This window comes from Nothobranchius furzeri, chromosome 5, assembly GCF_043380555.1.
Source record: "Nothobranchius furzeri strain GRZ-AD chromosome 5, NfurGRZ-RIMD1, whole genome shotgun sequence".
Classification (NCBI taxonomy): domain Eukaryota; kingdom Metazoa; phylum Chordata; class Actinopteri; order Cyprinodontiformes; family Nothobranchiidae; genus Nothobranchius; species Nothobranchius furzeri.
Window position 1 is genome coordinate 36,570,312 of NC_091745.1, and position 14,825 is coordinate 36,585,136.

The window sequence follows — 14,825 nt, forward strand, 5'->3', positions numbered from 1 at the left end:
TTATAAAGTGACTTGTGAGGTGAAAAAGAAGGAAGCAGGCAGGAGTTTTTCTGGAGGACTGGGAGATGCAGGAAGATCAGAGACAGACAGGACAGGAAGATCAGAGACAGACAGGACAGGACGATCTGAGACAGACAGGACAGAAAGATCAGAGACAGACAGGACAGGAAGATAGGAAAATAAAAACCAAGAAAACAAAACAAAGTTCTTAAAAAATAAAATTTAGGTTGATCCCATTACACGTGTGTACCTGTATAAAGCAATAACCTATCAGCATGTAGTATGTACTGTATATACAATTCAGTTCATCTTCAAAACTCCGTCCCATGCCCAGGGACGTATCTAAGCATTTTGGGGGCCGAGGCAAAATAGACCCCTGCCAGGTATTTTTATATTTGCAATAAAGTCCAAAAGTGAAGAATTTATGTTATTTATTACTTGATTGTTCAAGCTACCTCACAGAAGTGGTCTGTTGTTAAAAATTATAATGGGGGGGGGGGGGGGGGGGGGGGGGGCTGGTGCCTATCTCCAGTGGTCAACGGGCAATCAGGTGGGGTACACCCTGGACAGAGAGCCAGTCCATCGCAGGGCAACACATAGGCACACAGGACAAACTATCATGCACACACACACGCACACACACGCACACACACACGCACACACACACACACACACACACACACACACACACACACACACACACACACACACACACACACACACACACACCTAAGGACAATTTAGACAGACCAATAAACCTAACAGTCATGTTTTTGGACTGTGGGAGGAAGCCGGAGTACCCGGAGAGAACCCACGTGTGCACAGGGAGAACACGCTAATTCCATGCAGAAAGATCCCAGGCCGGGAAGCGAACCCAGAACCTTCTTGCTACAAGGCAACAGCTCTAACCATTGCGTCACTGCGCAGCCCAAAATAAAAAGGCAATTAAATAAAAAATAAGGAACATTCTGGAACTGTTTCTTCCTTTTCTTTCTTTATTTTTTTTTATGTATCGAAAGTATCGAATCGGGACTCGGTATCGGCAGATTCTCAAAATCAAATTGCTGGGACTCTGACTTGAGGGCAAAAAAACCTGATGGGGACATCCCAGCTGAAAACCTTGGCTGTGCCTAGAAATCCTGTCCATAAAAGTCATGAACAGAATCAGTGACAAAGGGCAGCCTTGGGTAAGTCCAACTCCCACCGGAGACGAGCCCGACTTACTGCCATCAATGCGGACCAAGCTCTGACACCGGTCATACAGGGACTTAACAGCCCGTGTCAGAGAGCCCGGTACCCCATACTCCTGGACAATAAATTCATCACATAATATTTGAATGAAAAGAACAAAGTGTTACATGTTTGTAAATCTCCAACACAGAAAGAGTCTTGGTCAATTTTTATCAACTTCCTTCTGAGTTCATCTTCAGCAGTAACAGGAGATTAACCCTCTCAGGCTCCAAATAAGTTCTGACAAAAGAACGAACAACTAAGTCTTTCAGGGGAACTTCTGAGTTAAACAATGCTCATGAGATACGTGTGTGGAGTAAGCAGGTAGGTAGGTTTTAACGTTGCTAATCTGCAACGCCGGCCTCCAGAGGGTTAATGAACTTTTTCCAGTAAAGCTTACAGTTTTTATTTAAATGTTATGAATGGTGCTCACAAGTCTGCATTTTCATCAAAACTGTTACTAAAAGACTAATGGTCTTCTTTGGATTGTACCAAACCATTTTCCATGACGAATCTGATAACATCCCTTTGGTCAGGCCTGGCATTGGTGAAAATCTCAGCATAAACATTTAAGAAGAGACATCCATGACCTTTGCTGTTGGGACAAAACTCTACCTTGAACCACAGCCACACAAAATCCCGCCAAAAGCCACAAATAGCCTACGGGCTGCACTTTGGACACTCCTAACCCAGCTGTTTCAACAGCTTCCCTGCTTCTACTCAGTGGTGGGGTGATTAGACATGATGTCACGGCAGCATATCTCGGGTAAATATATATTTTAATAGTCATGTTGTAATAAATGTGATTCAACATTAGTAAATAAAACATCTACGATTCTTCCACAAAATTTGTTTAAAAGTATTCATCAATCATTTCTGCTGTGAGTTAAGTGTTTTCTGGTTGAACTTCTTCAGTCGGTGATGTCACAGAACACGTATTTTGCATATGCAAAGAAAGTGGTGTCGCTTATCAAATGCTATGGATCATTACACAAGTATGCCTCCAGAGGTGCATTGTTCACTGGGCATCCCTTCAGAACAACGTTAATGTCCCATCAGGTCCAGTCGGACTGTCCTGGATGTCTCCTGCTTCTCCTTTTCTCACTCTCATGTCCTCTTGTATGCTGTCCAGCTGACTCTGACCTCTGACCCTTACACCCTCCCTCCTGACCCCTGACGACATTCCCACGCTTGTGCACTTCTCGCCATGCGAACCCAGTGGTCACTCCCTCTGAGTTTTCAGTGGTTCTAGTTAGACATGAATCATCTCTGGCCAAACTAGTTTGATTAAATCGGGCTTGGTTTGATCTTGACGAATGAGATGCAACAAAATGTTTATACAACTATATGAACTAGAAGTGTGTGAAAAAACACACCACCAGACAAAAACGTGTTTTTATTCTAAAGGATTCCATCGTCGTCTGAAAAGGTTAAATTCAGCACATTAAATATTTAATAAGTGTAATAAAAGTATTACTTTGTTGATATTTTTAAAAACAAATGGAACTGATTAAAAATTGTATCCCTCCAACAACCATGCACTTTCTCCCCTTCTCCCTTTACTCCCCTCTCTTTTCCTCCCCTCTCCTCCACAGTTAATTGGAGGAAAAGTGGATTTTCTCCATGGAAGGCCCGTCTCTTAGGTAACCCTGCTCCTGCATGACATGGGATGGGTAGAGGTAAACTGACAGGCTAGATGAAGAAGCAGCAGCGGAGGATGGCTGCTAGATGGAGAAGTGTATTTAGAACAAGTTGCAGTTTAAAATGTCTTATAATGTTTGGATCGACACACATCTGTTATCATTCATACAAAAAGTAAGTACTGAAACTATCTATTTAAAGAAGTATTATTATTATGCAAAGAATTGAAAGATTTTAAATCCCTTTAAAATGCATTTAAAGTGCATATTGATTAAAAAGCATTTCATTATTTTATCTTTACTCTTTCTTTGTGTCAGCTGGAGGCAAATGCTAAGAGAATATTTTTTAATAGCATGTTTTGCTGCTCTTGTTTAACTGTTCACTTCTAATAGTTTCTCACATTAACTTTTAAAGATTTTGTCCCTTCATCAAACATGCTGTTTGACGGGGATTCTGGTGTTGATTGTCCAAACACGATTCTTATACTACTCCTCCATATCCAGGAGTTGTGGCTGGACATCATGCTCCCAGCTCCCACTGGCTCCCTCTCCTGTCTCACTGCGGTGATACAGATTAACTCAGGGATTTACTCAATGTTACGTAGCATCTACTAATCTGCACCAGTCCACTCTAGATGTTTGTTGAACTTCAATCACAAAAACCAGAAATCCAAAAGACAGATTCATTATTTTCAAAGCTTTAAATTAGAAATTTAGAAAACTCATTTTTTGGTCACATTTTTTTTCAATTTCAAAGAATAATTTTCTTTTGTTATTTTTCAAGCCGTTTAGCACTGAATATTGAATCATTCAAGTATGAAAGGCTACAGTTCAATTCAAAAATGTTGACAATGAACCAGTATATATGTCATGGTCACAATCAGATCACCATCACACATAAAACCAAAGCAGCCTTGCAAAAGTTGCAGCAGCTCTCTGGTTGTTGTTTGTGCACAGAATAGAAACAGACCTACAAGCAAAAACTGTTTGTAAAATGATTTGTTTTTTGACTTTTTAATAAAATGAATACAAACATCTTTATTACATTACATTTTTTAAGACTATTACAACGTTGGTTTATTATTTCCTCTTAGTTAAATTTGAAGAAGCATCTTTCCAACTCTAATCCAAACAGATAACATTTGATTTCTTGTAAATCACGTGATTTTGGGGAAATCTGGCCCATTTGCAGTAGCCAATGAGGAGAGGGTTACAGATTGTGAAACTGAAGCAAACATGCTCTATGCTGTGAGCCAAGAAGGAAAATAAAACAGCAGGAATCTAACACTTCTTTCCAAGAACTGTAAGTTTCAGCTTTTACAAGTTTTTTGTTCAAATCTATTTAAAATTCCAATTCAAACTAAACATTAAAATACAAAATTAAGGTTTCTGAGAGCCACAGCTACCTGCTTCACGTGCTTTACCAGTACGAGTGTCCTCTGGTTATTTAGTACCACCACAAATGTGCATGATAACATCTCTCTGGTATGTGATATGTTTTAAAAGAGATGCGTTTTAGATGTTTTCTGTAAAAATAACAAAGAGAGGGTGTTGCCCAATATACAATTGTGAAATGGAGGGGTGGGGGACTTATAAAACCCCCCTTATTCTGACAGCTGACTCATTGCAGGGGAGGCTGCAGAACCTGCAAAATGAGGTTCTATGTTGTTTCAGTACTTCTCCTGATGGCGACGGCGGATGGATCAGACAGGTAAATCAAGAAATTTTACAGTAAAGTGAATCCTATTTACCCGTGATGATTTATGCATGCATTATTCATTATGAAATGTCATTTAACAAAAGGCAGGAAAATCTAAATGTTACTGACGTGTGCACAGATTCCTCCTCTCAGCTCCAAGCGTGTTTCACTTGGGTGTGAAAGAGAAAGTCTTTGTCCAGTTGGGAAGTAAATATCTCAATCGACCTGTTTCTCTCTACCTGGTGCATGAGAGCACTGGCACGGTTATGTCTGACAAGAAAACTGTTCGCTGTACTACAGAAAGGGACATCAAAACTGTTGAACTGATGGTATGAAATCTTCGTCATGTCCCAAAAAGCATTCTCTAGGAGGAGATGGCATTTATCCAGACTGCTCATTTCTCTCTTCACAGATAAAAATGAACGAGTGGCTAAAAATCACTAGAGAAAATAGTCAACAGCGCCGTTATCTTAATATTGTCGCAGAGGTCTCAGATCCCCTGGAAAGGAAATATATGAGGGTTCTGGTTTCCAACCACAGAGGATATATCTTCATACAGACTGATCAGCCGATGTACAACCCATCACAAAAAGGTACAAATTCAGCCTTCTGAAAGGTTAATTTATCCAAAGATAATTTAGAGCTATTTTATGTTGTGTTTTTAAAGTGAAATACCGGGTGTTTACTCTTGACCACACAATGAGGCCAACTGAGGAAAGAGTCAACATATCAGTTTTTGTGAGTAAATGTGTGTTTTCCATTAACGAGGAGTTTTATATTTTGATTGCCACGATTCATGCCTGTTGTTTAATGACAGAATGCTGATGGAAGCAGAATAATGGAGTCTATGAAGTCTCCAAAGGATGGTATTTTCAGAAACCTAATCCCCATACCAAGTGTATCAAAGTATGTTAAAATAAAGAAATGTGTAATAATAACAATAAAGTCATAAGCAACTAAATCAATTTAGTTTCTTTCAAAAGAATGGGCACATGGAAGATAACAGCACACTATGAAGGTGACGAAGGAAATGTTGCTGTCCGAGAATTTAAAGTTCAAAGATTCGGTAAGTAAAATCTAAAAAATAACTTACTTACAGACATTGACTAACTTGTTGGTACCCTTTGGGCAATGAAAGAAAAACCCACAACGGTCACAGAAATAACTTGAATCTGACAAAAGTAATCAATAAAAATTCTATGAAAATTAGCCAGTAAAAGTTAGACATTTCTTTTCAACAGAGTTATTTATAAGGATAACCTCATGAAAAAAGCCTGAACAAAAATGATGGTACCCCTAGAAAACACAGAAAATCATGTGAACAAAGAGATGCTAATTTAAGGGTTGCCCACTAAGCATCACAGGTGTCTACAATCTTTTAATCACTCAGTGAGCCTATATATAGAGCTCCAGGTAGTCACTGTGTTGTTTGGTGACATGGCGTGTACCACACTCAACATGGACCAAAGGAAGTAAAGGAAAGAGTTGTCTCAGGAGATTAGAAAGAAAATTAAAGCTGCAAGCAGCGTCGTTCGGCCCTCGCTGCTCAGCGCCGCTCCGGCCTGGCCGGCAGCCCGTGGCACCAGGGTACGTCCACGGAACAGAAACATCGACCACCCCGACACCAGAAACCGCGAACGGTCTCCTCGTCTGCACCTCACCCTGACTCAGCATCTCCTCTGAGCCCAACGTTAAATTACACATCTCACCACTGGGGGATACCCTATCTTTACCACACTGGTGGTGTGATGTCACAGACCAAGTTTAATGCTATTCTGACCACGTTTTTTGAAGTTAATGAAAGTTAAAATTGTCTAGGGGCGGTGTGACCAACTACAGAAAAATCCCATTAAGGTCAGCTTTGGTTGACAAAGATGGTGTTCTGTTATTTTGGCATTAATCAGACGTCGTGTGTGTAATCTAGAGCCAGAGAGCCAAAAGGGGGTGGAGCTAAAGGGGTTTGAATCAACAACCACATCAATGTGTTTGGTGCAGTCATGTGATGACACAAGCCAAGTTTAATGCCATTCTGACCTTGTATTATTAAGTAATTAACTTTACATCTTATCTAGGGGGCACTGTGACCAATTACATAATAATCCCATTGAGGTCCTCTTAGGGACTCAAAGATGGTTTTGTGGTAGTTTGGCATCAATTAGACGTTGCGTGTGCTTTCTAGAGCCAGAGAGCCGAAAGGGGGTGGAACTAAAGGGGTTTGAACTAACAACCACATCAATGTGTTTGGTGCAGTCATGTGATGACACAAGCCACGTATAATGCCATTCTGACCTTGTCTTTAGAAGTTAATAAAGTTTTAACCTATCTAGGGGGCGCTGTGACCATTTACAACTAAATCCCATAGAGGTAATCTTTGCTCATCAAAGATGGTTTTCTGTTAATTTGGCATCAATCAAACGTTGCATGGGTCATTTAGGGCCAAAAGGCTGTGAGTGGGCGGAGTTAAAGTGATTTGAACGAGTGAGCACATACATGTGTTGATTGCAGTTGCGTGATGACTCCCACCACGTTTGATATAGTTTGGAGCTTTTTCGTAAAAGTTACCAAGGTTTTATTGTATATAGGGGGTGCTGTCCCAAATTTAGGGAAATCTCACAAGGAGCAGTTTGTAGGTTGACAACAATCATTTGCGTGCAGTTTGGTGTGAAGTGCATCGTGCATGTGTTTTCAGGGTCTAATGTCGGTCAGGGGGCGGCGCTAAAGCGATATCAACCATTTCCCACAGGATTGTGTTGGGTGCCTTTGTGTGATGTTACATAGCAAGTTTGGTACAGTTGCAACCTCGTCTGTAGGAGCTATTACAGCTTTAACGAAATGTAGGGGGCGCTGTGGTGATATTATACAATGTTCACCAACCGTTTGTGCCTCATTGGCTAAAGGGCATGATTGTTGATTGCCATGTTCAGTCTCGGGCAGATCGGAGGCTGTTTGTGGAAGTTACAGTCAAACGTAAGGTCACGGCTTCATGCCAGAATTCGCCATGGCATCAAAGTCCCTCCCTTTCTGGAAAGCTATCAGAACTGAATGGTCATTACAGCATCATGAAGACAGTGCATGACCTTAGTGTCATGTTGACTAAATTAGAGGGGACAGATGGGCATTTCACCATAAAAAATTGACTTCCTGTTGTCAGGGGGCATGGCTTAGGTGATGTCAGCTGTTCACATTGTCATTGTCTTGAGATGTGGTCAGTGATCACATAGACAAAGTTTGATATAGATCTGATCATGCACATGGAAGTTATCACATCAAGGAATGTAATGGCGAAAGGTCATAGTTTGAGGCTTAGCCACGCCCACACCTTTCAACTTATTTCAGAAAATAGGCCACGCCCACCGAATTTTGACATAAGATTTTTTGGGGACCAGACTAGGATAACTCACCAGAAGTTTCGTGGTGATATGTTTAGAAATGGCGAAATGGGAGGCAAACGTAAGGCCACGGGAGTACGCCTCACCTCGCCGCACCGCCACAGCCCCGCCCTCTTTTGAAAACTCCCATAAAGTGATGTCAAGCAACCCCCAATTGTCTTGAGTTACCAGCTACAAATTTGTGGTGATTAAGTGAAATGGGGCGATTTGAGACCTATCACAGTAAAACTTGACCTTTTTGGTCCTGAGGGGGCGTGTCATGTGTGATGTCATCATCCGACCATTCAGTTTAGTTTGTGGGTGGATGATGAATGACCACAGAAATTTTTGTAACACTACTCTATTCAGGTATGGAGTTATAGCCATTTATATTTTTTTGGCGAGTAGTCGAACTTCGAGGCCTCGCCCCGCCCCCTCAGCATACACAAAAAGTCGGTTTTAATTTTTCTATTTGATTACCCATCCCTTCTGAGCAATTTCCCACAAATTTTGAGACAATCGTGCGAAAAATAATCGAGTAAATCAATCAGAAGCGGAACCTAGAAACGACCAAAACGGGGTCAAAATAACCATTTCAACCCAAAATGGCTGACTTCCTGTTTGATGTTGAGCATGGTTGCAAGAGGCTTTTCTGTGTGGACTGTTGAGTACTACAAGTGTACAAAATTTCATAACTCTACGACGATTTAAGGTTTATCGAGGGGGGTATTTTTCACATTCTGGGGGCGTTGTGGAGCTAGTTTTATTGCAACTTTTTTGGGACCTTTAAAATACAAAATTTTACACCACGCCTGACATATGTGCAAAAAATCTTGAGTTTTTGTGTATGTTAAGGCCTCCAAAAAGCCTATTTACTTGGCGGAAGAAAAATAAACATTAGGCCTTCGCAGCGCTTACGTTGCTCGGGTCTAATTCAAGGTTCAAGGTTCAAGGTAACTTTATTTATACCCACAGGTAAATTTGATTTGCCATGTGACATGAGAATTAGCGCCCAGGTTACACACACAGTCACAAAACACACACATCAATGAAAAATATAAACAATAAGTGAATAAAAATAAAAATAAAAAATAGTCACGCCAGACTCAATTCTTATTGAGTAACGTTACTGCCTCGGGAATAAAGCTTGTTTTATACCTCCTGGTCCTGCACTTTGGCACAATAAATCTCCGTCCAGATGGCAGGAGAGTAAACTGGCCATGCAGTGGGTGGCAGTGTTGGGAAAGTTACTTTTAAAAAGTAATTAGTTATAGTTACTAATTACTTTGTCAAAAAAGTAACTCAGTTACTAACTGAGTTACAAGATTATAAAAGTAACTAGCAAGAAAAATAACTACTTAGTTACTTTTTTCTTTAAAGAATGCAAGAAAAATGGGTTAATTGAACTTACTTACCGTAAATCCTCTAATGCAGACCCGGGCCTGTATTTGACTCAAGCTCATCAAGCTCCAGGCCTTTATTGGAAGGAGGACCAGAATTAGAGGCAGGCCTCAATTTCTATTTGAGCAAAATGAACTAATGGTTCGCTGGAGTTTTTGACAATTAAAATTGCGCCCACATTTTCAAAGTTAAACACATTTCTTTTAACAACGGTAGTTTCTGCTTCAGCCCTCTCCCCCCTCCCCCTGCGCAGCGGCCGCAAACTCACTGATGTGCCTGCAGCCTCTCAGAGTTCCTGCTGCTCTAAACATTAAAATAATTATTTCATTTTCTGTTCCTCACTTCTGATTATCTTCAATGGTGTCTGTTTGTTGCAACCACCAGGTAAAAACTAAATTGTTTTTATTTGACTATTTTTCTGTCCTGCCTGTTTATTATCTTCCTGCATCTCCTCTCAATCCTAAAGAGAAACTGCTACCTGGGTTCATATATATTCACCTTATGAGTTACCTTTGAACTGCAGTTCTAAAAGATCTACCAACCGCAAAAACAGCGGAGTGCGTGCTGCTTGCCGGCCACATCAGTGGTGAGTCACCGAGAACGAAACAGTTGATGCGCCCCGCTCCACAGCAGCGAAAAGCATCAGGCACAAATAAAAGAATAAAAGACAGAAAACATAAAAGGAAATGAGCCGACATGAACGATCGCGTGTTAAATTAGTTCTTGAGGTGGCGACACCTGATTTGATAATGTTACTGTGGCCCTGCTCAGGACGCAGATGTCTGGAGCGCGTCAACAATCAGAGCTTTGCATGCACAAGCTGGTTAAGGTTAGGATGGGGCGGGGAAGGTTAAATTGTAAGAGGGTAAAGGTCACAATTTGGTTAAATGTCCGTTTTACGGCGGGTGTCAGTACCGACGCTCTGGCACAGCGCGTTGCCTCCCGACACACAGGAGCTTGTCACCTGCTGACAGCAGGCTGCTGTCTTTTCCGTGGACTGCATCTTGCCGGTCATTATCACGTGACAGCGACTAGTCAATGACAGGCATAACAAGTCACTATAGAGCAGCGAAGTCGACTAGTGACTAGTTCATACAGCCCCTGCTACTGCTCCCCAGAGTGTTCTGCAGCATAATCAGCACGTTCTCTTTGAACTTGATATCAAAATTTTGCCTCCTCTTCGTCTCCACACGGTTAAAGTTACCCTCGCGGTCTATCACTGGCAAATCAAAAGTGAGACAGATGACACAACCGCCCCCCCGTGGTACTTGCTTGTTACCACATTCCACCCGGCCACAATAAAAAAACGGCCATTATTCACCTCCGCCGACTTCGACACCGGCCAAAATATGATACCCGGCAGTTAATTAAATACAGGCTAGAGGATTTACGGTAATTTACAATAAATTACTACAATAGTGAAATATAAATGACTAATGACTGGAACATAATAAAATGTATGTCCAAATGGGTTTTTATAAACCTGAATAATTTAAATAAATAAGCACTTAACAGGAGGAACTATTAATAGGAACATTACACTTATCTAGACTTTTTAAAGGTCACTGTGTGATATTTAACAAGACCCCAATCAGCTAAAATTTAAAATTGCAAATAGAAACACCTGTAAAGGTTCCCGAGCCTTTAAATGGTCTCTCAGTCTAGTTAAATTACAGAAATAAATGTAATTTTGCACAGTATTTTAATTTTTCCGGCTTCACATAATTGTTTTTAGTAGCATTTCTGTTGCTGCTAATCTAGCAATGGTTAAATAAATAAATAAAATCCTTTAAAATGACACTAGAAGAGGCACAAGCCTGATGGAGGACTTAAATTTACTAATTTGGGTCAGACCCAACCACAGAAGAGCTGAAGCTCGGTGGTAAACACACACAGGTGGTTCTACACCTGAGCTCCATGAAGTTTGAGACTGATGCATCAGTGTTACAGCGGGACCAGGGTCCGAAATTAAATTTTTTACTCACCGGCAGATGATGAAAATCTACCGGCCAAGCATATCTTTTACCGGCCAAAATTGTAAATGATTTAGATCTACCTAAAGCATGTTATTCTATATTATGTTGATTCCAAACAGAGTGACAAAATAATTAAAACATCAATTAATAAGGAAAACAACTCTTTTGTAATTTTTACTATTTATTTATTTATTTTTAGAGATGTTTTTATGAACTCTTTCATTGAAATCTAGTCAGACTCCTTGTTTTCTCTGTCCATGAAGTCTGGCCTCCTGCTTCTGACACCGTCTTTGTGCCAAAGCATTACAGCCTCATTTGGGTCCTAGTCCTTGATCTCTGGAGAACACAGCTGCACCATGAGAATATCTGAAAGTGTGTCAGGGCTAGGGTTGTCACAGTAACCGGTGTAGCAGTAAACCCTGGTAAAAAAGTTGACAATAATAACAACCGTCTTGTTTTAAAAAAAATATTATCTTCCCGGTGGATTACCGTGGCTGCGGTGTAGGCGCAGTGACCCTTACCAGCCACCGTATAAAGTTGCCGGCGGCACATGCGCACTTCAGCACTCGGAACATTTATTATCCCTCAAAGAAGGAAGTATGGGCATTTTTTGGATATTTGAAGAATGCCGAGGGACAGTTGTCTGTGAAAGGCAGCAACGCTACGTGGCCATCATAATGTAGCCATTGTCTCACGACTCCGCCATCTCCGGTTCGCCACTTTTCACAAAATCTTCTGGTTGCCACTGGTCCTGGTGGTTTTTCTTCCAGTTCGACGAGTTTTCTTTTGGAAGGCTGGCTGACTCCAGTTAAAAACCGCCACATTTCACCGCTAGTTTTAACACGAAGCTAACTGCTAACTTGATAAACTGAATGGGATAGGTGGAAATGACGTTGGATGCGGCGCCCACGTTTCGCGTATGTTTGTGTACGTTGCATGCAGGCAGGAGGAGTATCAGAAATCCATGGAAGATGACTGATAAACATAACTAATTTGGTGCAGACATTTACTCGCCAGGTGGCAGGTAGAGCTCAAAAGTTTACTCGCCAAATGGAGCAATTTGCTCGCATTTGGCGAGTGGCGAGTGTTAATTTCGGACCCTGAGTGGGACTAAAGACATGATCAGAAACAGGTTACAGCTGGATGATCTAGGAAGGTAGAAGATCAGGACGTCTGAGCGGTGAACAGGTGAGCGGACCTTCAGGACGTCCCGCTGTCATGCTAAGAAGGGCACGGCTGCAGATCCACACCTGCAGCCGTAGATATTCATCACGTCTTCCTCGTTCTTCACGGCCGTGATGCACTTGGATGAAAACATCTGCCTCTTTAGCTCCTGATCAGCTGATGACAGCTTCAACACACCGCGCTGCTTAACGCACGCATTTCCTTATCAGTAACAGAAACGATCGTTTTGATAAAAGAAGATGGTAATTAGTTAGTTTGCTTGTTACTGAAAGAAATATTTTTATTAACGCGGTTATTTTAAACGGCGTTATTCCCATCACTGCTCTGTTGTGTCTACAGCAGGCGGTGACTGAGACAGTGAGGGTCTCCACCCACCCGGCCAGTCATCATCTTGTTTGTAAGTGCGTTACCGACACCTCTCTCTCCCTGGCTGCAGCTGAAGTGTGGCGGTCAGAAAGCCTCACACTGTTGCTCAACGTTCGACAAGCCCATAGTAACGCACAACCTTCCTTCCCCAGTAACGGTAACGGCGTTGCAACGGTGGGAAAAGTAATTAATTAGATTATTCTGTTACCCAAAAAAAGAATGCCGTTAGTAACGCCGTTATTTTAAACGGCGTTACTCCCATCACTGGTGGGTGGCCCATGTCCCTAACGATAGCTTTAGCAATCCTCTCTACCTGTCCACTGTAGAGCTGTGCCACACTTTTCCCTGGTTTTCCGAGCAGGCGACCCGACCACTTTACTATCCTGTTCAGTGTCTCCTTTTGCTTAAGATTTGCCTGGCCAAACCATGAGGCTAAGGAAAAGGATAAAACACTTTCAATAAAAGAACAATAAAACATGGACATTATAGTCCTGTCCACATGGAAAGAGGCCAGTTTTCTAAGGCACTACAAACGCTGCTGGCCTTTCTTACCCACAGCATCACAGTTTTCCTCAAAATTCAACTCCCTGTCAATAATTGTCCCCACATATTTATATGATTTCACTTGCTCAATAGTTTGACCTTTAATTATGGAATGATCATGCTGTTGTTGTGGCTTCCTTTTAAAATCGATGATCATATCTTTTGTTTTAATTACATTAAGTTGTAGATATGATTCATCACACCAAGAGATAAAATCATCAAGAACAGGTCCATGGCTGTATTCCCCTTCTCTCAGGAGAATTACTTCTACCAAATCATCAGCATATTTAATAATTGTCCTTCTTTCATGTTTGCTTCGGCACATGTTAGTGTATAAAATATACAACACGGGGGACAAAACACAGCCCTGGGGAGATCTGGTAGACACATTTTTCTTATCCTACAGGGTAACTGTCCTGATAGCCCTACCCAAGGCCGGATTAACCATATGGGCAACTGGGCAATTGCCCAGGGCCCACGAACTCTAAAGGGCCCAGGGCAGCAAGGGCACGAGCAAAATACTGTATCTGTAATCTCCCGCTTTATATTAAACTAGGGTGACCATACGTCCGGTTTGCCCGGACATGTCCACTTTTCACTCTCTGTCCGGGGCGTCCGGACTGCGGGTTCTTGATGAAAATGTCCGGCTTTTCATCCAGGATCAGGGATCGAATTATGGGGGAGCTGTATATCCTACACATCATCCAGGGGAGCCAGAAAAAAGTTTTCTACCTATATTACATCATTTATGGACTCTTCTGGGCAGAAAGCACAGAGAGCGGCACAGCGCGTTGTTGCGCAGCGCTCCAGGCAGCTGCTTCCAGCGCACGGTCCATTCTCAAAGTGGCGCAACCAAAAAACTATAATTAGCACACAATCGTTCATGTCTGCACATGTTCTCTACTTTCTGTCTTATTTGTGCCTGAAGCGCTCTACTACTGCGGAGCTCATCACCTGTGCTGCGGTGATTTCACCTCACTGACGCAGCATCGAAACGCGCACTCCGCTTTGCGGTCAGGAGATCCCTTTGATCTGCTCAAAAGTAACTGCTGAGGTGAAAAAGTAAGAATCCAGGCAACAGTTTTTCTGGAGAGTTTAGAGGAGATGCAGGAAGATGAGAGACAGGCAGGACAGGAAAATATAGTTAAATAAAAACAAGAAAACAAAACAAAAAGTAAAATGTAGGTAGATTTATCTCCACTACACGTTTTTACCTGTATAAAACAATAAGTTACACACATGTAATAATTATACATCTGATACAATTCAGATCACCTTCAACACTCAGTCACACACCCAGGGCCGTTTCAAGACATTTTGGGGGCCAAGACTACCCCCCACCCCACCCCACCCCCCACCCCCATAACTGGGCTCCCCAGAAGCCTCTGTGTAATTCATACCCTCTCCAGTAGTGTTA

The 14,825-nt window shown here is 41.8% G+C and overlaps 1 protein-coding gene across 1 annotated transcript in view; it reads left to right on the forward strand.

The window, feature by feature from the left end:
• Positions 1-2,907: 2,907 nt before the first annotated feature.
• The window catches only part of c4b (complement C4B (Chido/Rodgers blood group)), a 59,345-nt gene continuing 47,427 nt past the window's right edge, over positions 2,908-14,825 (forward strand). The window contains exons 1-7 of the mRNA XM_054740320.2: positions 2,908-3,045; positions 4,501-4,581; positions 4,709-4,898; positions 4,982-5,162; positions 5,237-5,307; positions 5,387-5,475; positions 5,553-5,635. Coding sequence (XP_054596295.2) covers positions 2,927-3,045; positions 4,501-4,581; positions 4,709-4,898; positions 4,982-5,162; positions 5,237-5,307; positions 5,387-5,475; positions 5,553-5,635 — 814 coding nt within the window. The 5' untranslated portion in view covers positions 2,908-2,926. The remainder of the gene's footprint in view (positions 3,046-4,500; positions 4,582-4,708; positions 4,899-4,981; positions 5,163-5,236; positions 5,308-5,386; positions 5,476-5,552; positions 5,636-14,825) is intronic.